Source organism: Apaloderma vittatum, unplaced genomic scaffold (genome assembly GCF_000703405.1).
Source record: "Apaloderma vittatum isolate BGI_N311 unplaced genomic scaffold, ASM70340v1 scaffold28859, whole genome shotgun sequence".
Classification (NCBI taxonomy): Eukaryota; Metazoa; Chordata; class Aves; order Trogoniformes; family Trogonidae; genus Apaloderma; species Apaloderma vittatum.
In genome coordinates, this window is record NW_009737462.1 from 473 (window position 1) to 26,307 (window position 25,835).

The window sequence follows — 25,835 nt, forward strand, 5'->3', positions numbered from 1 at the left end:
TACAGGCTGGAGCGTGTGCCCTGTGAGGATCAGCTGAGGGTCTGGGGCTTGTCCGCCTGGATAAGACAGAGCTTTGGCTGGGCCGAACAGCAGCCTGCCAGTACCTACGAGAAGGCTGTCAGGAAGACAGAGCCAGGCTTTTTACAATGGAGCGTGGTGGCAGAAAGAGAACCAATGGGCATAAGTTGAAACAGAGGGAAAAATGGATATATATGAAGACCTTTTTTTTTCCCACATGAGGCAGTCAGACTGTGGAGCAAGCTGCCCAGAGAGGCTGGGCAGTTTCTCACTATCCTGGAAGACAGTGACCAGCATATTGGTCTGACGCCACAGCTGATCTTGCTTGGAGCAGGAGGTTGGACCAGACACTAGACAATTTAAACTTGCATTGTCTTGTGATCCTAAGATATGCAAATTTTGAGAGATCTAGCTTATTGGTCTTCTGAGAGGAGAGTCGGTGAGAGATGGATTTTGTATTTTCTTGTTTAGGGCAGGCACATGGTGAGGGGAATCTTTGACACATTTAAAATTTTTGGAATAGCTTATTGCTTGAAGGGTGCCTTTGGGATACATACCTAGATTTGATGTTGAAGTAGTGCAACAAACTTTTTTTTAACTTACATCTTTCATTCTTTTCTACCTCATTCTGATTTAATGTGTTTTAACTGCCAGGTGATTGTATGAAAAGTGGCAGTTTCAGTATCTGTCCCGGTTCTGAACGATAAGTGACTGTGGTTTGTAGTCCTGGACATAGCCCTTGGACTATATATCGCTTCACTTTAGAAAGTAGGTACCCAGAAGAATTCCAGATGTTAAAGGATGTACTCAAGGTCCTGCAGGCGGTTGCTGACAGAACTGGGAAACAAATGTGGCTCCTAGGGTGTCTGGCTGATGACAATAACATGCTTTTCTGTCAGATCGTTTGACTGGAGGGAAGCAGATGCAGTCTACTCCAGTTTAGTTATCTTCATGTTGCTCTTTGGGGTCAAGTTAAAGCATTCCTGATGTGAAGTAATGGGAAATAAATCAGTGCTGGTTTTTTATTTTTATTTTTAAATGAATGCTTTAAAAAAATGCCCACAAATAGAAACATTCAGTTCAGGAATAGATTTTTCAGAAGCACTTCCTAGGATATAACCTACCAATCTGAGTGTGACTGTTGCTTTTTCCTTACAGTGTGTGCATGTTGGAACAAGCAGACTCAGAGCTGCCAAAGCAGCAACAGAAGTAATCTTAAACGTTCCTGAAACTAGGGTGAGTCCCCTGGAAAATGGCTTACAGGTAGCTTCTGAAGACTCTGGACTCTCAACATGCACAGTAGGTATCTTGTAAAGGGAACACTTTTTCATAACTGTTAGTGTGTGTTCATTGTGGAATTACATTGCATTTTTTCAATGTTTATTAATGATTGTTCTTAAAACTTAAGCTAGGAAAGTATTTAGGCTTTTATAAGTGATTTGTGATTAGATTTTTTTTTTGTGAAGATCAAAATCTTTTTCTTGAAAACCTGTTTTGTTTAAGGAAAAAACATTTAAAAGTAGGTCTTGAAAATCTAAGTGTATTTCATACACAAAACCAAGACAGTTGCAGTTAGCTGGTAAAAAGATTGTGGTGTTATGTTGTTTTTTTTTTTCTCCAATGAGGTTGGCCTTTGGATTGATGCTGGAAGCAGGTATGAAAATGAGAAGAACAATGGAACTGCTCATTTCCTTGAGCATATGGCTTTCAAGGTGAGTATGAGCATTGATGTTGTTTAGCGCTAAAGATCTGATAAGAACTTTGACAAAGTTGTATAACTAAGTTTTTCAAACTGAGAAAAAAAAAGTGGAAAACTAAGACTTCGGCTTCCCTTAGAAAATGCAGCTAAAGTCCTAGTTCTGTGTAGCTGATACACAACTATAGATTAGTAACACAGGTCTAATTTTAACTCGCTTTAAACTTCTTGCACCATTCTTAGAAGACACACAGTCCCTGTTTTGCCAGCTTTTTATTTTCATTTGGGTGCATAGTAGGATTTATATCTGACTTTCAAGCTTGGAGAGATAAGTATGCCAGCTTTCTCTCCAGAATACTTTTTCTTGACATTGACTTTTCCAGACGAGAAGTAGTAATGATGAGTAGGTGAATTAAAGGTTCTAGTTTGATTTTCTTACTGTTTTTATTTCAGGGAACAAAAAAGAGATCTCAGTTAGACCTTGAACTAGAGATTGAGAACATGGGAGCTCATCTGAATGCATATACATCCAGGGAGCAAACTGTGTATTATGCAAAGGCTTTCTCGAAAGACTTGCCAAGAGGTAACTGCTTTTATTCATCAGAAAAGCAGCAAAGAATGAAATGTTTATCCATCTCCTGATGAAGGAGCACAGAATGATGTTTTTGCAGCCTAACAGTCCATTCCTTCCTGGGTGAAAAGTCCTTTCTTGAACTTGACAGGAAGCGTTAGAATGCACATTTGGAAAGGAGAGTGTTAGTAGGGGAGTTGATATTTGAATCCTGTTCTTTTAAGAATCTAAAGTTAAAAATATCTTTTGAACTTCTCCTTTCCTGTAGAACAAGTCTTCTGTTCTCTTGCAAATCTTACTAGCAAATCTTGGGTCACTTGGTCTTTGGAGTGTGTGTTACTTTTGGAACCATATTTTTCTGGTAGTCTGCAAATAGACTTTCCATTCTCATCTCTATTTTCAATTAGCCGTGGAAATTCTAGCTGACATCATCCAGAACAGTACCCTGGGAGAAGCAGAGATCGAGCGTGAGCGAGGAGTTATACTTCGAGAGATGCAAGAGGTTGAAACCAATTTACAAGAAGTTGTCTTTGATTACCTTCATGCTACAGCCTATCAGAAGACAGCCCTAGGACGAACAATTTTAGGACCCACTGAAAACATCAAGTATGTTCATGTTTGTGGCTATATTTTAACTGTATGGTAAGTTTTGTGTATTGAAAAGACTCATCTGAAAACATGGGGAACAGGTGTTAGGCATTACTATAAGTGGAACTGTTTTTGCACTGCTCTTTGAGTGTTTGTTTTTACCAGTGCAGACCAGGAGACTGCTAAATGTGGTGTTTTCAAATTAGCATCAGATATTAGTGGATCCTATCTCCGCTTGACTGAGTTATAGTTCTCTCCTTCTCAGGAACCGAGAAAAGCTTTAAAAGGCAAAATGTATCAAGTTCCTATTTATTTTTTAGGATGTCACTCTTATTTTAGCCTTCTGCCTCTATGCACAGCTCTGCACATTGGCAGAACTTACAATTATTTTGATGTTGTGTTGCTCTATACATTTATCTCTTTTGACTTTAATAAACTTTATTTGCACAGTAGTGATGGTACCTTGACTTTATCTAGATCCATAAACCGTAACGACTTGGTGGAGTACATAACAACGCATTATAAAGGACCCAGAATGGTCCTGGCTGCTGCCGGAGGTTAGTATGAGGTATTCACCCTGGGTCATGTGAAACTATGTTTAAAATCATAGTTTTCAAGTTCCTGGGAACAACGTGATGAATTACCCATTGTTCAGTAGGTCCTGGAAGTTCATTGTTAGCCCTGGGTGTTTTGTGCCTTCATACCCTTTGAACTTTTGTTCCCTTTTCCCCTCAGTAACGTTCCAGAAACCTTCTTAAGCCAGTAGCTAGAAGTGAATTGGAGGTCAAGGTCATTCTTCCATGTGGGCAGTGAGAGAGGGGCCTAGAAGGAGTTCGGTGGGCAAAGGGAAATAGCAAGGAAAGCAGACAGAAAGAGGAAATAACATTGAGGCTTGAAACTGAGAGAAAACACCTTGATATGGCGTAATATTAATCAAAGGCTATTGAAGAGAATTAAGGATGATCATGATGATCTTACTGTGTATGATGGGGAGGTGTGAGAAATTTGGAAGTGGGGCATTAAAGAGGGGGAGCACTAAGTTACTGCTTGTTGAATCTTTACACTGTGCAGCAATTCAAATTTACAGAGTAACATTACAAAGTACGTGAAATATCTTTGTTCAGGGGTCTCTCATGATGAGCTAGTTGACCTAGCAAAGTGTCATTTTGGTAACTTGCCATCTGCTCCGGAAGGAGGACTGCCACCCCTGCCACCTTGTAGCTTCACAGGGAGTGAGGTAAGCTGTTTGATGGCTTTTTGAACTGGCCCTTATGTGCCCTGTGAGCAGAACCAACATGTGCTTTCTGCTGAGGAGAGCTTCTCAGCCGCATGCTCGGCAGATTAAAAGGTTTCTTGCCTTCAGGGAGGGTGATGGGGGTAGCTGATTTCCAAAGCAGTACTTTCCAACCTTTCTTGGACAAGTCTCACTGCCACCACTTTTTCTGCTTTGTCAGTTCCTGGAGGGATACCTCCCTTACCCCTCCTGCTACTTTCTTTTATCCTCTTGACTATGGCATTAGAGCGTTTCCAGTTGTTGAGAATCACTTATTTAAAGGATATGTCAGAGAACAGAGGCACTTGCTTTCTCTTTGCTGCTGTTAGTTGTAGAATGACTTGTCCTCTCTGTGTGGCATTAGGCTTGCTGTTGGCGAAGTGCTCTGAAATTACCACAGGGAAGACTAGCTAAGGCTGATGTTAAATAAAGCTTCATGTGCTTTCATTTTTGGTTCTCTGTGTGCCCGCTTTATGGTGCAGATGTGATGGGAGCGGTTGTCTCCTGATCCTAACGTCCTATGTACGTTACTGTGTGTGGGTTGTACTGCAGCTGCTTTCCTGTGTTCCCACAGATCCGTGTAAGAGATGACAAGATGCCCTTAGCACACATCGCGATAGCTGTTGAAGCAGCCGGCTGGTCACACCCAGATACAATCCCACTTATGGTAGCCAATACTCTGATAGGTAACTGGGATCGTTCCTTTGGAGGAGGCGTGGTGAGTGAACTGCAAGCACCTTCCTGCTTTTAATGGGGCTGGTGAGATCCCTGTCTGACTTGGGTATTGCCAATACGGACGAGTTCAAACCTCTCTGGTGGTGTTCCTGCTACTTATGACTCTTCATGAAGGTCCTTTTTTGAGTGGGAGAGAGTCTGAATTTGTTGCCCAAGATCCAGGAATATCTTAGGAAGTGGTTCTAAACCACCAAAATAGAGATCACTTGAGGAAACTCAAGTTTTCTTTGAAGTCAGTCATGGAAAGTAGGATGTTTCATAGCGGTGTGTCATTAGAACCTATAGGTATCAGTAACTCTGCCGTTCTCAAACCTAAGTAGCTTTATCATTTTAGCTTAAATCTGGGCTGTTGCTTGGAAATGTGAAATTAGAGGCAAGGAAAGAAACTGTTGGGATAAAAGTAGCTTCTACTCGAGCCTGTGATACTACTGCATGTTCTGTCATCATCAAAATGAAAACAGGAGACCATGGAGGTAACTAGTAGGCTTTCAGAAAAGTTCATAAAATAATCTCTTTTACTTTTGCCTCAGCAGAATTTATCCAGTAAACTTGCCCAGATCGCCTGCCATGGTAACCTGTGTCACAGTTTCCAGTCCTTCAACACCTGCTACACTGATACAGGCCTGTGGGGGCTCTATATGGTCTGCGAGCCAGCCACTATACAGGACATGGTGCACTTTGTTCAGAGAGAATGGTAAGCTAACAACTCTTTCTCTAAAAAAGACTGTTTTCAGTGGAGGAATACAATTAGCGGGGGGAAAAAGCAACTGTGTAAAAAGATTACTTTTGTTTCTGTGCTTAAGCTTGCCTGGAAGAAACAAATGCATCGCTTTCTAAACCTTGACACTCTGTGCAATGTCCCAGCAGCCAATTTCTGACACCGTTATTTGGAGTGAATAGCTTAAGGTTTAGGTTTGGTTTTCTTTTTTTGTCCCGGAAGAATAAATAGTAACTGTAGTTAATATAATAGCATTCCTTGTACAGGAAAATACAGCAGTGATTTTTTTAAAATTTTTTTTTTGACTTGAAAGTGACAGGAGTTATGAAACTGTGTCAGACCTCAAACTACAAGTCAGTATGCAGTGCCCATGAACTGTGTGTCTGAAGGAGTCAGTATTCATGAATGTGCAGGTACCTACAAACACCACTAGTAGTTATCGGTTCTGCAGCTGCTACCTCACAAGTCGAACCAGGTGGTGGTGTTACACAGAGCCCTCATGAGCACGTAGGGAAATCAAATCATGTAAGGTATGTGAGCTGTTCCATAGGAAATTTTGAAACATGGGATTCAAGATAATATTCATTCATCTAAGGCTTAAACCTAAATTGAAAAGATGTCCCTAAGTGTAACTGCAGTCCTTATGTTGCAGATGTGATTAAAATCAGACATACACTACCTAAGAGCCCTAATTTAAAGTGAGTGAAGTAGCCACTGCTATGAGGACAGGCTAAGGGAACTGGGATTGTTCAGTCTTGAAAAGAGAAGACTCTAGGGGGACGTGATAGCTGCCTTCCAATACCTTAAGGAAACCTACAGGAAGGCTGGGGAGGGACTTTTTACGAAAGTGTCCACCTATAGGACAAGGGGAAATCATAGAATCATAGAATGGCCTAAGCTGGAAGAGACCTTAGAGATCATGTTAATCCAGCCTCCCTGCCGCCAGGGACACCACCTCGCGACTAGATCAGGCAACACATGGGGACCGAACGGGAATCGAACCTGTGACCTTGGCGTTGTTAGCGCTACGCTCAACTGACTGAGCTAACTGGCCCCAGCAAACAGATTTAGATTGGATCTTAGGAGAAAATTTTTCAGTCCAAGGGTGGCAAGACTCTGGTATAAATTGTCCACAGAAATTGTAGCTGCCCCCTCCCTTGAGGTGTTCAAGGTCCGCTTGGATGATCTAGTTGAGAGGCGTACCTGCCCAAGGCAGGGAGGTTGGATTAGATGATCTCTAAGGTCCCTTCCAACCTAGGCCATTCTATGATTCTATGAAACAACAGTTTAAAGAAATTCCTCATTTCCAAGCTTTCTTTCATTGTGTAGATGACTTCTCATGTACCATTATTCTATGAAATCTCTGTAAACAACTTGTGGGAAAAGTGGCATCTTTTTCACTGCAGCCTCGCACTAGGGAAGACACAAACCATTCCTGTAACAGGAATGTGTTAAGGTATCTAAGGCATCCCCTGGTGTTAGTGAAACGTTCCTTATGCAATGTGGTGAATCATGATCCCACCACGAGCCAGGATGTAACGGATTGCTTTCTGGGCTAGCTACCTCTCCTACTTTGTTTGGCTCCTGTTATCTTAGCAAGAGCTATTCTTAAGGTAGTAAGTTTGGGCTACGCTTGGTGTAGAATAATCATTTTAGTAAAATGAAATGCAGCTTTTCTGTGGGGGGGAAGAACTTGCTCTTGGGCCTGTTGCTATGCTTCCAAAACCCACTAATCTGACACTGCTGCTTTGCATCCTGTGGCTTGTTTCCCTAACAAATTCTCTTACCAGCTCTTATCTCTAGAAAAGACATACCTAGTGGATGTATTAACGTATACGCACCTCTATCGCAAGCAATCTTGTGTGCTACTTGTTACCATTATTTAATGCCTTTGGACTTAAACTATTTTTTAGGATAAGACTTTGCACAAGTGTTACAGAAAATGAAGTAGCTCGAGCGAAAAATCTTCTAAAGACAAATATGCTGCTGCAACTTGATGGTGAGACTTATAAGAGCTTTTTGTTTTTAGTGGAGTTGTATGCTGATAACTGAACTGTATTTTCCCCAATTTTAGGGTCCACACCAATCTGTGAAGATATTGGAAGACAAATGCTTTGTTATAAGCGCCGAATCCCAATTCCAGAACTTGAGGCAAGGATTGAAGTAAGTGGCAGTCATGTTGCAGCTCTTAAATTAAGCCCTTAAGAAATTTAATTGCTATGGGAAATAACAATACAGGAACTAGACCACTTCTGACTGTCACACTGTTTTGTTGCCTCTTCCCTGGCTTATCCAAAATTACCATCACTGGCTCTTAATACATTTTTAAATGGGATTGGTAACAAGGCTATCTCTTTACCCCTTTTAGGCTATCGATGCCCAGACTATTAGAGAAGTTTGCACAAAATACATCTATGATAAGCATCCTGCAGTTGCTGCCGTGGGTATGTTTTCTAAGTTTCCCTACTCTCCCATAACCCTTCCACACCAGTTGGTATCAGTGTAGCATGTGTCACGGCCAACTTTCCTTAACTTCCAGGTCCAACTGAACAACTACCAGAGTATAACAAAATCTGCAGTGGCATGTATTGGCTTCGTGAGTAGTGAATAACAAGAACTGAAAGTGTGTTTGAGCTTTAAAAAAACCCCAACAAACCACGACCACCAAAAAACAAAACCAACCCCACAACCACAGCCCCTGTTTAAAGCTTTTGAGTTGGAGAAATGCATTTGAAAAGATTAAAACTCAAGAACCAGCTAGTCCTGTGTATCTGTATAATTAAGGAAGGAATGAAAACATGTACAATATTTGCATTTTTATTACAAAACAAAGATTGTCAGTAAGAGTCATTTCTTAACTTTAGTAGCATTCATCACTTGTTCTTGAGCAGCTTTCTTCGCCTTGACCATTTCCACGAGTTCCTGGAGAGTTGGACGAGAAAAACAAACAAACAAACGTGTATCTAAGTGCGGAACTTGTTAACAATGCTCTGGTTTTCAATGCTACATCTATTCAGCCTGAAACACTCTAGCTCTCAACATAGTAGAGAACCTAAACAGTTTAAACTCTTTTCTCTTAGAAACAAATGAATTAATGGAAGGTCAATGCTCATCTACTTCCCCTGCAGCAGTAACTTTACCTACAGGAGGCTAGGGATCGGACTTTATCATCTAGAGAAACTTGCTGTCAAACTGTAAAGACAGACTTCATGAGACAGATTTTCCTTCCCAGCTTCCAGAGCCACTACTTTCACTGAGGAAAAGTGAGTCCTTACTGCTCTTCTGGGGTTGAGTTACCAAAAAAGCCTCAAAGTTTCTCTGTAAGGCTCCACCTTGTGCTAGTTTGCTGCTGTTGGATACTGTCCTTGGCAGGGAACGCAACAGTAGAAGCAAACGTTTCTAACAAGACCTGGGCTAACTGCAGTCCTAGAAGGAGGTGAGGTACCTTGTATCGCTTCATGCAGTCTTTTTTTGACCGGCCTGGAACAGCTGCTGCTATTTTCTCCCATCTTTCAGGAGTATTTACTGGGTAAGTCTTCAGTGCTTGTTCTAAAAGCTTTTGTTCTTCTGTAGTCCAAGGGGATGAATCTAAAGGTGATCCTGTTTTTAAATGCAAAAATGAGAGTAAGAAAAAATATTTAGGAAGGGAGTCTAAGAGATAAGCCTAAGAAGATATTATAAAATCTATTATAGTTGATTTAAAAGCCTTGCGGTTTTCTGATACAACTAGTCTGACCTAAGGGCTCCACAGTGCTAAAATCATGAAATAATTAGAATAAAAAAGAAACAAACAACCAAAATGCCACAACCCTGAAAGCAACTGGGCAAGTGGCCCATAGAATCTTTCAATAAAGCACAGAGAAGTTAGAAGTTAACATCTTTAGTTGTCAGCCGGGTGGTAGGTCACTGTCACTGCCCCGTGAAGCCACATTGTTAGGGCAGCAGCGCAGTTTTCATTTTGCATTTCACTAAGCAATGTTCAGTGAGGAAAGATAGCCTTTTGCAAGTGTCTGGAAAATTTGAGGGGAGGTGTTTGAGGTTTAACAGGAGACCAAAACATGGTTGTAGGATGATCCTATATCTCAAGGGCATCCCTTCAAGCCTACTCTTACCTGAAAATGTAGACCCTCTGAGGAAGAGAGTAGGCAGCATCAGATTTAACCTGCTGCCTCACCAGGAGGCAAGCTGTCACATTTAGTGAACTTTGGTTAACTGTGCGTACCAGAAACCCGTAAATAAATACAGCAACAGAGCCTGAATCACTTTCTTACTTATTACATGATTTTTTAAAGATAATAAGGTTGTTTGTAAGCAAGTCTTAAGTTTGGGATTACTTTCTAAGAGGCACAGGAGAGACTACTCTGTAAGAAGGGCTCCCCCTTTCGCCTTTACCTTCAAATCGTTCCGAGGGGGCAGCACTGTCCATCTGAGGCACCACACCATGTTCTTTTTTAAATTTGTCAAAGGCTTTCTTGTTTATATCATCTTTTTGATGAGGGTCTATGAGCAACAAACATTGAATAATTATTGCACTAAAATTAAAGCCATGTATAATAATAAAACCACTGTGTAGCAGATTATTAGTTTACATTAATTACATAATCAAAAAATATAATTCTTACTTCCTTTAAAATGATGGTAAAGAAATTGATTGGGAAAAAAAAATCATCTTTCAGGGTCCAATAAACTTTACTCAAAGTGTCAGGCTCCTCACGCCCTCTCCTCCTTTATACTTCTCAGAGGAACACTTCCTTAATATAAGCTTAAGCCTGAATCTGCAACTTCAGTAAAATCAAGAGGGATGATTCTCTCATGTAAAGGCTGTGCCACAGAACTCATGTTACTGAAAGCACAAGCATGTCAGAGCAGTCACTGGGAGCACCTACCTTGTGCAGGTGTGTGGTTTGCAATGGAGACTTCTTGAAAACTTAAGTGTTTCTTCTTCTATAGTGGAATATTTTTCCTTGAGAACTTATTCCAGAGCTCTCTAGGCTTTGTTTACCACAAGGGCAGATGAGCCACGTTAATTTTAAGTGTCTCACTGTGGTGCTGAATTTCATTCATCTTTTTAAAGTATCTCTCTAGCTTCATAAACTCCATTTATTCTAGATGCCTTCCTTTGTAGAGCACGTTCTCAAATGCTTATTTGTCTCTCTGAGCGTAGAGGAGCCTAGGCAATGCATGGGGCCTAGACACCTGGGCATCAAATTTGACCAGAAGAATTCTGGAGAATCACTACGAGGTGGCAACTTGCACAATAGCCATGAGGCTAAAAATACCAAGTCCTGTAAATGCTCCTCTAAATCTCCCATCTGAACTACATTTCTTTTGGGGACATACAGAAGATTTTCCATATAGAAACACAATATTATTCAAAGAAAATAACACCGTACAATAGCATGCAGACCATCTTATTTCACAAAAATAATGTAATATAGATACCAAGCTTTTGGAGACTCTTTGCTTTATTGATGACATCTTTTGCTGTTCGTTTTATTCCAGTAGTAGAGTGCAAATTCATGTAATTGGCAATAACTTCCCACCTAAAGCAAGAATAGAAAGGGGAAAACAGAATATTACATAATATTGTAGCTTGTATGAAGATAAACTAAAGCTCCTGTAACCATTTATATCAACTTGTAAGTAAGTTTAACCATACTTAAATACACATAAACTTTCATGGTAACTACTCTGGAAAGTTTTCAGTCACTAAATGCAGAAGTTTGCCGTAAGAATTTGTTCAGCTTGGGTGAATTTGGCTTCTTAAACAGAAAAAGGATGGGGGAGAATGTAGTTGTTTAAGTGCAAGCCTCTAATCCTCAAAACTCTGTGCCGCTGTTGTGTTCCTCCAATTCCCTGCATACCTCTGACGTTAAATCCTGCAGCCTGCACTGAAAGGGCTGAGAGGTTACTAACCCTGTTTCCACTGCCCCCTCCAAAGAATACCTAAACGTATTCTTCACCAGGAGAGACTTGGAACAGCCCTCAAATTATTCTTAGTGCAGTCTTAGAAAATGGAAGGGAAATTTGCACCGGATCACACAGCGCATTGTACCTAGGCCTGTGTTCTCAGTGAATACTCTTGGCGGCTGAGCTGTGGCGCAGAAACAGGTACTGGTATCCTCTCCCTGAAGAGTAGGACAGATTGGGTTTTTTAAAAGTAAGTATTCAAATCTTGTCATGGAGGCTTCAGATCTGTGAATCCTAAGCGAAGAAGGCATTTCACTCCTGGGAAAGAATAGGATTTCCAACACACTCCTGTTCTTGATGCTTACTAATAAGGGGATTGGCAGTGCTGCTTTCTGTGAAGCCCAGCCTTTCCCTCCTGGCTCTCCATTAAAGAAAGCTGGAGCACTTCATTCTTATCTCTGGCTGTTTTCCTCCTGCCATGGTCGAGGAGAAAACAGCCTCACTTTTATTGTGGAGCTACTAGGAGTACATTACACACTTGCATTCCTACCCATCTGCCTCGTGGTCACTGTTCTGATTTAATTTTCTACTCTGATGACGACAGCCCATCCTGTAGCGAGCCCTTTGCAAGTCTGCAGCTCAGCACAATCCTGCTGACAGACTAAAACCCAGGTTTTGGGGAAAACAAGATACGGAGCCAGAGCTAACGCCAGTGATGTGCAGAGCATGGTGCTAAGGGAAGACAAACCACATGATGCTCATCACTCAAGGAAAAGGAGGAAGTTTAAAGAGTCCCTTGTACCAACATCTTACTAGGGATAGTCTGAAAATAAGTTGTATTATGGTTGTTTAATTAAGAATTGTTAGTAGGGCTTTCAACACCAAATCCGAGAGGTACCTTGAGTTAGTCCCTGCTGGGAAGAGGTTCACAGCTTTAATTAATAACTGTAAATCATCTTCTGGCCAATTTTTGCTTCCCCCTCCACCACCAGTGGTTGACTTTTCTGAACTCTTTGTGGCTTGGCGCATACGAGCTTCCGCCTCTTCTTTCTCTCGCCTTATTTGTTCATTTATTTCTTCTATCTGGAGGATTATAAACAAGCATTATTTATTCATATATTTTTCCATTTTACAGTGACACAACTCCCTCTGGGATTGCTTGGAGCCTTGAATTTTGCTTAGTTCCTGTTCTGTACATTAAGTGTAAGGAAATGGAGGAGCTTATCTGCTCTAGTATTATTTCCCTCCATTCTGTGCATAAATTTGGCCATCCCAGATTAGGAGCCACAACAGGAATCCATCACAAGTTCACTAGGAAATTCAATGAATGCTCCCAGGATTAAGGCAAAACTTCTGAATCTAGTGTGAACATCTAACGCCTGACTTAGAGGCACAGATCCACAAAAGCATTAAGAACCTGGAGTGACTGGTGTGGGCAATTAAACATCCATGTTGAATACACTGGTTCCCAAATCTTCCAACCAAACTGTAACCTCTGGCTGGCTGTGCCAGAGCTTCTCAGTTACTATGGTTGTACTAAATTAGCATTAACTTACTCAGGGTTAGATGGCCACGTGTAGTTTGTTGGCATGCACTTCAGCAGAACGTTAAAATATCCATCGCACATCTTGAGCCTGGGGTGTGACGTATCTTTAACGGATTTGCTTCGGAATATGCCCAGTCCAGTCTTGGCAATGTTAAAAAAGGCTGTGTGCTTATCCTATTGGCAGGATGCTCAGAATAGGTTTCTCACTGTCTATCTCGTGATAAAAATCTTTATGGCCAAAGGAGAATTATCTGATAGGTAATTTTTATTAGTGCAAAAGTGGAGCAATTTTAACAGAGACTGAAAGGTGACTGTCCCATGTCTGCAACACTCTCCTGGAGAGAGAGAGACTGGATGCAGTCCCCTGTAGAACAAGAGGGATTTGTATCTTAAGTTGTCTGATGAGTAAAGCTGACCCTGGACTGGGGACAGATCACCTTCCCCACCTGGAAAGAAAGCTCAAAGCTGTGAATCCAAAGCAGATGAGAGAAAGCACCTTATTCTTTCTGAAGGACATAGGTTCAGCCTTAGTAGTCCAAACGGCTTTTCCCTGCTGGCAAATCTGGGCAGGAAGTTGCTGAGTTTTGTAAATCCTGATCCCAAATGCCTTGCTTTTCCCATACTTTGGTATCCACTCCACTGGCCCTTCCAGTGCCTAGAGCCTGCAGCACTTACATACTTTTGTGGATCTAGCCCTAGGTCACAGATCCTTAAACTAAGATTTTTCTTGCTTAACAGAATAGATTGACTGCCTTCTTTCCCTTCTAGGTAACTGCTACCCACTGTTGAGCAAAATTAAATTCCTCAACTGTTTCTGCATACTGTACAAGTAGAAGGTTTTGTGCCCTTTACTAATGAAAAATGCATATTTTTTTCTTTGCTGGCCCTGGTTATTTCACCAGCCATGAACTGCACTATGTAAAATGGAGCAGAGATCAAGTCTGGCCGGGGACTCTGAAACTCAGGTCTTTGTGTTTAAGGGGCAGGATTCCACAGCAGCTACGTTGCATCTTATTCTGATTCAGTCACGTAGGTTTCACAAATCTAATTATTCTGTTATTTTGATTTGACACTCAGCATAATTACCTGTTTTACTACAGCCGCCTTTCCTCCTTCCCTTGTTGTGGATGTAAGTGCTTCATTCAAGCATTGCAGACTAAAAATAAATTATTAAGTTACAACGGATAGCTAGTAGAAAGATGGGTATCAAAACGAGCAGCAATCAGCAGCAGGAAGACTTACCTTGCTAGCTCAAGACGATCACAAAGCTTTTCCACCTCCTCCATCATTTTAACACAATCTGCCTCATTATCAGAAAAGTAATTCCAGTTCTGGAAGCAGAAATACATGTTCTACAAAGTTCTTGAACTTTATTGTCCTGTTCCTTCAGACAAAGGCTTAACCCGCAGCATTCTTCAGCCACTGCTGTGTTTGGACCTCTTGGCCAGTTTTACCCATAACTCAAAACCATGTGACAAGTATGTGATTTAGCATTTTGCTTTTTAGTAAACCCACTTTCCATACCCATCTCCAGCCACAAGAGCAAGCAAGCAGGTGACAGGGTCTGAGCTAAGCAAACAGGAATTTCACTGACGTAACCTGTGTTTCACTAGAATAGTACTTAAATACCTTGCATGTCGTTCTCAGTTTTTGCCTTTCTTTCTTGATAGCTTTTTTCTGTATCTCTTTTTCTTTTTTTGCTACTAATGCTTGTTGCCTAACTTCTTCTTCCTCCTTTTCTTTTGCTAACCGTGCTGCTTCCAATTCTGCTTGTCGTTGCTGCAATCAAAAGGAAAAAAACAAGAAAAACTCAACAAAGTCACATTGTTATAGGGTCATTCAGTCATTCAGTATTAAAATATGCAGTTTCTGTTTTTGGTGGGGTTTTTTGCATTTTTTTTTGTTTGTTTTAAAATACATCAATACTTTAATGCTTTGTTTTCCAAGAATTTCGAGGGAGGTGATGAAACATACACAGCTGGCATTAATTCAAATACTCATTCTGAGGACACCTAGTTTAAAAATCCTGCCTTCCTTCACAATGAAGATACAAAACCGTATGAAATTTCTTATGTCTGCTTCAAGAGTATAAGCCCGGAAAAATGCAGCCGTCCAGTATTTCGCCAGCATCATTATTAATGTAAAAATCTTGCAGTACTCCAGTATTGTCTTTCAAGTCTAGCACCTCACAGTTCTCTTTCATTCCTGGCACTGGTTTTGGAGCCATCTTTTCCAAACTGTTCATATTAATTATGTTACCTCCAAGTATTTCATGCCAATCAACCATTCACAGACCAGATGCACAAGCCAAGCAATTAAATGTATCCATTTAATGTTAAAGAAAGTAGGCCACAGAACTTAACAACTGCCCCTGCACCAGAGGAAGTGTATGCAACAACAGAACTCAATTCTAGAAGTGTTTTCTGGTTTCAGATATGTGTTCCATGTTTTCCTCTCATTCTCAAAAGGCTGCCAGTCTGGCCCTGCCTGTTGCACAGGGATCAAAGACAAGACATCTTTAAACCCTAATTCCAACAATTAAACCCAAATAATGCAGTTAACTTACTTTTTCTTTTGCCTCCTGTTCTTTTCGTTTTGCTTCTACCTTTGCTTTCTTCTCTGCTTCTTTCTTTGCCTTTTCTTCCTCCTTAAATTTCTTTATCCTGGGATCGCAGCTGTACGCATTGTCTGGTGGAAGAAAGGATGCATCATATACAAAAGAAAACCAGATTTCCACTGTTTGTTAACAAATCTCCGTTTAAAAACCCGGCAGTTTGCATGCTCACCAACAAGTGTCCTAATTCTGTTCATTTCTTCTTTTTTTCTCAGTGCTCTGGCAGCTCTGTTCTGCTTTTCAATCCATCTCCTTTCATCTCGACTGAAAGGGTAAAGCATAGTTACTTCAGTGCTAATACCCTACAGTGTCACTCTGTTAGAAATTCAGCAACAAACTTTAAAAAAAAAAAAAGCTTCCCTACAGAGATGTTTTTCTCTGAATACTTCAAAAGTAGACTTCAAAAAATGAAGTTCTAGGCCCCAAGCTCATGTCAAAAATGCTAAGCATTTACACCATTGCGTAAACCTGACAAAACAAGCTGCTTATCTGCCATTTCAGGGAATGAGATCACGAGCTTTATTTTCAAAAGGCAATCCACTTGCTGATCTAAACATTAAACCCAAGCAAAACAAGTGAAACGCTGGCATACAGTTTAATTAAAGGGCAGCAATATAATCAACATCAATTACCTCATTTCATAGAATACAGGTGATGCCAAGTAAACCTGTCTGCACAGAAAGAACACTTGCTCTGAAGCACCGTGACATGGCAGTAAAATCATGCCAGATTCACTCCAAGAAAATACAGCTCAGGTTAAACAGATGAAACGCTGGTTGACTAAATAACCTGAAAATATCTGTCAGTGCTGTCAGAAAGAGGCAGGTTTTTAGTGGGGGTCTGTGTCCTCATCCACCCAAACAAATACCTCAGAACAAAGAAAATCCTTGTAACAGAGTAGGAGGCTACTACAAGTAGACTGGAGGTTTAAAACATGAGCAACGTCACCTTTGGCAAGAAGGGATAATAAGAATCATGAGACCATCTGAACAGAAGCCAAAAGGTAGTTCTCTCTCTGAAGTACAGCATACGAGGTACCATTTTTTAAAAAGGTAAAAACACAAAAAAGAGCTACACAAATAATTCAAGGCCCTTCCAGTGAGAAGCCTAGAGATTACTGTGTGTAATTTATCAAAAATGTAAGTGATATGGAATTGATTACAGTGCGTTCACAGAACCTTCACAGGAGAGAGAACGTTGGATCCAGAAAGGCTCAAAAAGTTGGAATAGCAGGAAAAGGCCTAAGGGAAGAGGAACAGATGCCTCGCTACAGCCTGCACGTGGCACACTTGTTGGCCACAAAGCAAGCTAAACACCAAATCCAAGGACAAAAGTGATTTATATTCAAACTCGCAAGAAGAGGTTCTTCCAATGCCAGTTGTGGTTATACCAGGATGACTAAGTGAAAGGTTGCGTCCTCTGAAGTATGTGCTACACTAAACGATTCGATGCTCTAACTTGACCATTCTGTGTTTGTAACTGTAGGAAGGATACAAGTGGAATGCTGAGTAATGCCAAGTAATTCAGCAACTGTTTCTACATCAACAAACACACAATTTTTATTAGCATCAAGCCATCAGAACTAATCTCTCTAAACACTAGCAAGTATCACTTGTCTCAGCACAGTTTAATAAAGAGCTGGACAGAGAAATGATACCTGCTTACTCATCCCCTCTGTTCTGGCTCCAGGTTCAACCTGCGCTTGGGACTTGCTGGAACTGCAAGTCTGAACTTAAATGAACACACATTTCAAAGCGCCTCAGAAACACCTCTGTGAGGCAAGCAAGAACTATTTCAATTACACAAATGAGACAAAGCAAAGCCCAGTGTCATTCCAGTTCAAGTCCACAACCAACTACTAAGCTAGGAGAGTGGAGTTCAATCTGTTTGGCTACCTTTCTTCCTATGACTTTTAGTCTAATAATTGAAAAATCTTGCTGTATCAGTCTCTCAGTCTCCTTTCACATGTCTTTTTACTTACATACCATTCTGCTTTTTCTTTTTCCTCTTCATCTAAATAGGAAAACTCTCTCCAGGAATCAAAATTATACCTAAAGTAAAATTAAAAAACGAAAAGGAGTGGGAAAAACCAGCAAAACTATTACAAATAATCTACCTTTTTAACTATTAGTTTTTGTAGGCAATTACTCTGTGATTTACAGTTTATAATACATAACTTACAATGACTCCACTATTAAGTCAACTGATTCCAGTGTTAAGTCAAAATGCAAGATGCTATTGAAAGTGATGATTTACATCTCTCTGCAGTGTGGGACATGCGATCAGTCTCACCTAACTCTAAACGCCTACCGTGCACTTGTCTAAGCTCCTAATTATTGGCAGCGAAGATACAGTGCAGTCTGTAGAGTTCAGAGCAAAATTAATCTATGTAAGCGTCCGTATTTAGCAGGTAAGTCAAGCCATCAACTCTACTGACTTTATTGGACTAGACAGACCTCCCTTAACTAGGGGAGCTTAAATACCTAGTAGACACCTCCACAAAAAACCACCAGTTGGGCGAGATGAACTCCACTCCCAGTCTGTGGCTCAACTCGGTTCACAGCCACCGTGGCCAGAGAACTGTCAGAAGCTCCCGCTGGAACTGTGACTTTCGGAGGCAGATGTGTTAGTGAAGAGAAAGCCAGCTCACTTTGTGGAAGGCACCAAACAGCTCTCAGGTAATTTCCTGATGTTATCAGGTCAGAGCAGACCACAGCCAACAACCTACATTCAAAGGGGTCTGCAAGCCCTTTGTATCACGCGTCTTGAATATTCTGAGTAGAAACTGAGTATCGGCTAACTTACCAAAATGAATAGAATGCGTCTACCTCTTCAAATGATGAGTTCATGTCCCCAAGTTTAGGAACATTTTTCTTATTTGACCACCTGAAAATAAATGGATATATTCAAGAAATAGTATATCTAATCTTACTTTGTAACATGGCCCATGTTAAGTACAGAATCAAAATACCAAATCAGAGGCTTCTTCCCACCAACACAGGAAAGAGGCACCAGAAAAGACAGAGAAATCAGGAGAGTTCCTTCTAAAAATTCTCTAGATTAGGCCCTTTTTTGGGAAGCTCCCTCAGAAAAGTAAGCTCGTCCTGCCCGAGTTCCGTGCGCCTACGAGACCTGACAGCACAAACTATCTTTACAGATAGTCAGTTCTCCACGCTTACAGAAAGCAGGCAAAAGGTGTTCTCTGAATCACTCGGCTCTGTGGGAGGCTGCAGGGAATTTCCCACATATTCTAACGAGGGCATAGTTCGTGTTCTGCCACCATTCATTTTTTTCCCCTACAAAGAGGGAAATGTATCACAGGCTCTAGAATTTGTTATTCCATGATACAGCATCCGTTTCCAAGCAAAGAAGGGAACAACCCATCTGACAACCACAGATCTGGGTCTGAACCTCTGTAATACTTGATAAAGATTCTATAAATCTCCTTTAAATAATCAATGGATTGTTGAAACGTGTTGTAAAGTGCCTCAAACAATAGAACACTTCTTTTCCTACTGGTGAAAGGTGAACTAGACTTCTGTTGTGACAGCCTTAATACAAAGTAACTGGCAAGTGTGAGTCAAATGCTGAAAAGTCACACACCTTAAGAGAGAACCACCAAATACTGATGGTTACATCTGTCTTCTCTTTTAACCAGCTAAATTGTGAACATAACTATTGTCTTCTCTTAATGTCTCACCCCCATAAAAATAATAAAAAAAGAATTTTTAGTCAGTAGCATACACACACTTGGTACAGTACTTTCAAGATGAAGTGATGTGTTGTACAAAAAGGACATAAGATGGAGCTGAGAACAGACCTTTTTTTTTTTTTTGTATCTCATGGCTCAAACACAATGCCACGAGGGTGAAAAATCGGATTATTTTAAAATTAAATAACAGGGAATGCACTACTTTATTTGTAGTACAGTTCTAGCAAACTAATGCATCTCCCAGCATCCCTTAAAATGACACCTGTTACAAACACAATGCCAGAAAAGTTTGCAAATGCCAATTCTCCAGCAACATAACAGGCAATCTGATATAGCTTACCTGGCATTCCTTTCAAAAACTGGTGAAAAAACTTCAAAAAAGTTTTCTTTTGCTTCACTTTTGGAAGGTACAGAATTATCAAAAGTAGGATCTATGCTGTTAAATGCTCGTCGTTTCACAGGATCAGATAGGATTTCATAAGCTGGAAAAAAATTACCAGACGTAAACCAAGAGATTAAAGTGAGTCGTCCTCACAGCATGGGAATGTTATAGAAAAGGTTCTAAATGTTTAAAAAGGTGCTCTCAGATGTGTGTTTGTTCTATCATTCTGCACAGCTTGACATTTAATTATTTGAGACTCCAAACAGCATTGCTGTCAATTCCTCTTAGAAAGTAAGTAGGAGGAAAATGCTTGTGAAAAACAACACATTTAACCATTGAGACGTAACAAGCCAGATTATATTTCAAATAATTTTATAGCAGTAAATTCGGTTCACGCATTGGAAGTTTGGCCATGACATCTTTAGGCTTTTATCCTACACCAGATCATTGCAGATAAAAGTGACAAAACAGTGTACTAAGACAAACATTGGAGTAAAAGCAGCCCCCAGGTTAATATAATATCAGAACTGGCAAGAACAGGAGCCGTTCTTTAGAATTTTTGCAGCTCATGATGCTGAGACTTGGCGTGGCAGTTTAGTTTAACCCAGCAGGCAGCTGAACACTGGCCGCTCGCTCGCTCTCCTGCAGTGGAGAGAATCCACCATTCCATGCAGAGAATCAGAAAAAAAAAAAAAAAAAGAGGTAAAACTCATGGGTTGAGTTTAATAGGACAGGAAAGGAAGGGAAAATAATAAGAATGATAAAAACATACAAAACAAGTATTACCACCCGCTGACCTACATCCAGCCAAGTCCTGAGAAACGGCTACCACCCCTCCATCCCCCCCTGCCCAAAGCCAGCTCCCCCCAGTTTTATTGTTCCATGTGATGGATGGAACATCCCTGTGCCAGCTGGGGGCAGCTGTCCCCGCTGTGTCTCTTCCCCGCTTCTTGTGCCCCCCCTCCACCCCCAAAAAAACCCCCCTCCAGCCTCCTCGCTGGCAGGGCAGTATGAGAAGCTGAAAAGTCTTCAACTTAGTTTAAGTGCTGCTCAGCAACAACAAAAACATTGGTGCGTTATCAACTTATTCCCAACCTAAATCAAACACACAGCACTGCACCAGCTACAAGGAAGAAAATTAACTCTACCCCAGCTGAAAACAGGGCAGCTGGAAAGAGCACAGAACACCATGCAGCTACCAGCCAAACCATACACACACTCCCAGGTTCTTTGGTTCTTACAGTCCTGAAGTTAGTGAGAATCATGTTACTGAATCTTATAACCTGGAAATCACACACTGTAGCTTCAGTAAACTCCTGTTTTCTGTGAAGGAAGTACTTTGTCAGTTTTACAACACCCACTATCTTCGAGTAAGAGTGAGAAATCGTCAAAGGAATCGTATTTGTTTTGCAGTCATTCACAGGCTTCTCCGACTGCATCCCCAGAGAGAGAACACTGCACCGCGAAGGTCAGCTCTAGAGGCAATAAACTGGAGGAGACCTCGGTGCTCTGTGGTTCTGTAAATTGGTCTCACAGCTCACAGGGAAGAAAGGAATGCAAGGGAGCACCAACGAGCACCAGAGGGGAAGGGACCTCCCTCTGCCAATTTGCTAAATGACCCCAATTATCATCTACATTGCAGGCTAGGAGCTTCAATTACCCTCACACCATTTTCCTGATGCAAGAAATTCTGTGCACATCCATTGGTTCCTCTTTCACTTGAGACATGACCCTTCCATGCAGATCCCCAGTTCTACTCCCACATTCTCAGTTTCCCCAGCACTGTATCTCCCACTCGTTCCTTTGACAGACCCAGCTCTGAATCCCACCTCTGTACTCCTGATTTTCCAAGTTTCTTCCCTCCGTTCCATTACCCCTTGTTCCCCCCTCCCTGATGCAGCAGTTCCTTCCTCCAAGGTGCTGCCTGGAAGCATTACTCCTCCTCCACACTACTCTGCGCTTTCCTTTCTGTTTATTCTTAAACTTATCACAGAATGGTAGGGGTTGGAAGGGACCTCTGAAGATCACCTAGTCCAAGCTGCCAGAGCACGATCACCCGCAAACATGTCCAGGTGGGTTCTGAATGTGTCCAGGGATGGAGACTCCACAACCTCTCCAGGCAGCCCGTTCCAGTGCTCTGCTACCCTCACAGCTAAGAAGTGTTTCCCTATATTTAGGCTGAACCTCCTGTTTTCCAGTTTGTGACCACTGCCCCTTGTCCTGTTACTGAACATCACTGAGAAGAGTCTGGCCCCATCCTCCTGACACCCACCCTTTAGATATTTGTAAGCACTGATGAGATCCCTCCTCAGCTTCATCTTTTCCAGGCTAAAGAGACCCCACTCTCTCAGCCTTTCATAGAATTGTATCAGCTGGAAGAGATCTAGAAGATCAAATCCAGCCTTTGTCCCAGCCCTATCAACTTACTAAACAATTCCCCCCAACGCAACATCCACCCGTCTTTTAAACACCTCCAGGGACGGTGACTCAACCACCTCCCCGGGCAGCCTGTTCCAATGGTTGACAACCCTTTTAGTATAGAAATCCTTCCTAATATCTAACCTGAACCTCCCCTGGTGCAATTTAAATCCGTTTACCCTTGTCCTATCACTCTCCACGAGGGAGAACAGACCAAGCCCTGCCTGTCTACAACCTCCCTTGTATGTGAGATGCTCCAATCCCCATGATCTTAGTGGCTCTAAGAAAGCTCATAAGCAGTGAAAGGGAACCATATTTTGCTCCTTCCATGTAGAACACAGAGCGTATTCCTGAATTAAGATGCAGGTTGATCTTAGTATAAAAATCTAACAGTTTCTGCCAGGAATACAACTATGGAGTCACCATCCCTGGAAGTATTTAAAAGACATATAGATGTGGTGCTTAGGGACACGATTTAGTGGCAGACCTGGCACTGGTAGGTTAATGGTTGGACTTGATCTTCTTACAGGTCTCTTCCAACCTAAACAATTCTGTGATACAGAAAAAAAGTAAATCCTTTGGCAGTGGTTTTCCTTTCAATAACTCTAAAGGAGGCTGAAAACATCATTAGCTTGTTTAGCATATCATCTAATGTTTTAACTAGTATTGTAAGAAGACCCTCAGAAGGAAGTTTAGAATGCACAAAGTCCAAGATCTCGCCCTGCCTTAACCTTACTGAGTCAAAAAAAAATTGTTTAAAATGAACCAAAAAAGTCACACATCAAAGCACTTCTAGAGGCATAAACCACGTGCCTAGAACCCTCCCTATGGCAGTGGAACTGGCCAGCAGTGGAGTTCTAGGTCACCAAAGGCAACAAGGGAACTGTTACTCACTTGAGTTCACTTGTCCTCTACGAGGCAAAAAGAGCAGCTGAAGGAACCGATATCCTACATCAAACCAACAGATACTCTCTTAGTAGATTACAATTTAGGTTTTTCTCCTTGCTGTTGGTGTCTTAGGGGAATTACTTCACAGTGTTCCAGTTTATTCCAGGTACGTGGCTACCTCTAGCGGTTCACCTTTGCATACGCGCCTACGGGCGTTCACCTTCTGTCACCCAGCGGCCCGGCAGGCAAACAGCTGCGGGCTGCCAGAGGGAAGCTGTGTGAGTGTGATCACAATTCATCGAGGCAGTTTTCCAAAATGCTATGGAACTCCTCTGGCTTTTTAGTAACTGAAAAATCTCTGAAAGCCTGACAAAGCACCACAAATACATTTCAGATTATCCCTGCAATCACATGTCAGAGAGTATCTAATACAAGAGATCGACTGCTTACCTTTAGTTATGCACGTAAAATAATCATTATCGCCTTCTCCTATCTGTTCCCCTGCAGCTTTTCGCTTGTCTGGATGATGTTTCAAAACCATGGATTTATCTAGCAAACAGATGCACTATGTTTAGAAACACTTCGTCATCAACAGTTTGTTTCTCGCATACTACAATGTAACACAGTAATTCCAATTAATATTTCTCTAGCGAGATTCTTAAACAAGCCTGAACAAACCAAAAACCCAAAACAAACCCCAAAAAACAACAAGAGTGAATGAGTTTTGTTTCATTTAACACTCTTGTCAGAATTAAAATTATTTAATCTTTGCTGGGACACAAACCCACCACACCTCAGATCCTCTATCCCACCTTCATCGGCTGAAAAAGCACTGACTTTCTGGGACTTATTCTAATACGACGCCTAACAAAGTGCTTCAGCAACTCTAAGTGTACAGTTAGCTTCAAGAAGCATAACACAGTTTCAGGACCTTAATTGTGCAAGACTGTGCAATTCCCTGCGCAATCCTACTGAAAAACTAAAGAAAAACAATTAATAAAATTTTAATTGTTATATCTAGTGAAAAGCAAAGTAGTTCAGATAAAATAAAAATCCCTTTATCCCTTTACTCAAGTTCTGAACACAATCAAAGATGAAATTTAGTAAGGACACCACAATCAAAGATGAAATTTAGTAAGGACACCACAATCAAAGATGAAATTTAGTGAGGACACCACAGCTGTGAGCCTGTGAAGCCTCCTGAACTTCGCCCATGGATAATAAACACCAAGTACACGCATAAGACTGTGGTCAAGTTCTCTCTTTACTTAGGCCTTAAATCCTAAGATATAATTAGCACAAACAGAGTATCTACTAAAGTTGCTACTGAGATCGTCTTTTTTTGGGGGGGGTTAAACTGACTTCTTTGCCAGAAAGTCTAGCCATATTACCATACCACAACTTCAGCAACTCGAAGCAACACAAATGAAAAAAACATGTGGTTTTAGGCCTATGGAATAGTAAAAACCTTGTCTGTGACATGTATGTAGTTTCGCATGGAAAAGCTGTGTACATCTGAAAAAAGGATATGCTTGTGCAGGAAAGGTACTTACGAGCTGCTTTGATTTGTTTCTGAGTAGCCCTGTATCGTATATTTCCTAACCCAAGAACTGCATAATGGTCTTGATTCTGAGGGGGGAAAAAAAACACAACACAAACCTTAATAAGCACTGATCAATGCAAACTAAAAAGCTGCCATGCAACACATGCAGAAAAATAGATCTCCTTCCCACCTTTTAAAAGCAAGAGGCAGAATTCCTCTCCTTCTCGATAAATATTGGGAAAAGAACAACTGTCATAAAGGCCACAATTATTGAATAACCAAGTATCAATAAATTAAGCCTCTGTTACAGAAATTCAAGTAGCTTAATCTAAATCAGATTATAGCACCGAATCACAGAGAGTTCTAATATGAAGAGTGCTAATGTAATTCCAGAATAAGAAGAGGCACTTTTACTGCTTACAGGCAGTAAAACGAAAAACAATAGGTCAAGACTAAGACCGTATCCCAAGGTGTGTTTCAGTTTCCCCTCTTCAACTGGTTACACGTGGAAAATACAAACGTGGCTATAGTGCTAAAAGACACAAACCAATTCAGATGGAGATGGGAGGTAAGGAGGAAGAGGGTCTTTAGCAGCTGGGAATGGCAGATAACTTGGACAGATTTCCAGCAAAAACAATTAACACTGATCTGTAGCAACTGAATACCTTCCAGTCCTTTGGATCAAGGGTCTTTAGCAACGGAAATTCTTCAAGCTGCAATTCCTCATCCCCTGATTCTTCAGAAAGTTCCTTCTCATCTTCTAGCTCCTGGAAAGAGGCAGAAACATTTATGTTTCTCCTCTTAATAAATGCTTCAAACCATCTTCCCACAGGTTCCACTTGACAGAGTACTGATGCTATAAGCAAAAACATAAAAGCAACTTCACCTTCTGTGGTTTACTTTCTTAATTTTTCCTTTTTTTTTTTTTAAATCAAGTCCCACCCAAACCAATAGAAATACTGCATCACACGAGGCTACAGACGGCCAAACCTTTTAGCTGGCTCTAAACCCACCAGACTGCTCTAAAGACTGCAGGAACCAGACCGCAGGCCTACGGGTCGGTCTCTGCCGGCGTTCTCCAATCTCGAAAGATGCTTTCAAGGCAAGGGAACGCACGTGTTAAGGGGTATTTACTGTCTTCCTCGCTTCGGCAACAGAGGAGCGAACCGCGACGGCAACACTGAACGTGGATGGATCTTCTCTGCCTCCCCGCTCCCCTGTTC

The 25,835-nt window shown here is 41.3% G+C and overlaps 2 protein-coding genes across 2 annotated transcripts; one reads left to right on the forward strand and one right to left on the reverse strand.

Moving 5' to 3' along the window:
• Positions 1-1,176: 1,176 nt before the first annotated feature.
• On the forward strand, positions 1,177-8,355 carry PMPCB (peptidase (mitochondrial processing) beta; the record flags this gene model as incomplete). Its single annotated transcript, XM_009877340.1, has 12 exons — positions 1,177-1,317; positions 1,644-1,730; positions 2,168-2,297; positions 2,693-2,891; positions 3,351-3,430; positions 3,998-4,110; positions 4,721-4,864; positions 5,415-5,575; positions 7,513-7,598; positions 7,674-7,762; positions 7,968-8,043; positions 8,139-8,355. Coding segments are annotated over 12 exons (1,371 nt in total), but the record flags the coding sequence as incomplete, so codon positions are not given.
• A 16-nt stretch (positions 8,356-8,371) lies between these two features.
• On the reverse strand, positions 8,372-25,484 carry DNAJC2 (DnaJ (Hsp40) homolog, subfamily C, member 2). The gene is made up of 16 exons (XM_009877341.1): positions 25,278-25,484; positions 24,623-24,698; positions 23,520-23,618; positions 19,722-19,863; positions 18,475-18,555; positions 17,655-17,720; positions 15,842-15,933; positions 15,622-15,743; positions 14,685-14,834; positions 14,298-14,386; positions 14,142-14,211; positions 12,408-12,592; positions 11,042-11,142; positions 9,992-10,099; positions 9,045-9,199; positions 8,372-8,521 (listed from the first exon to the last, which is right to left on the reverse strand). Exons 1-16 carry the CDS (start codon positions 25,482-25,484, stop codon positions 8,447-8,449), a joined length of 1,818 nt encoding a protein of 605 aa, XP_009875643.1. The 3' UTR covers positions 8,372-8,446.
• Between the last annotated feature and the right edge of the window lie 351 nt (positions 25,485-25,835).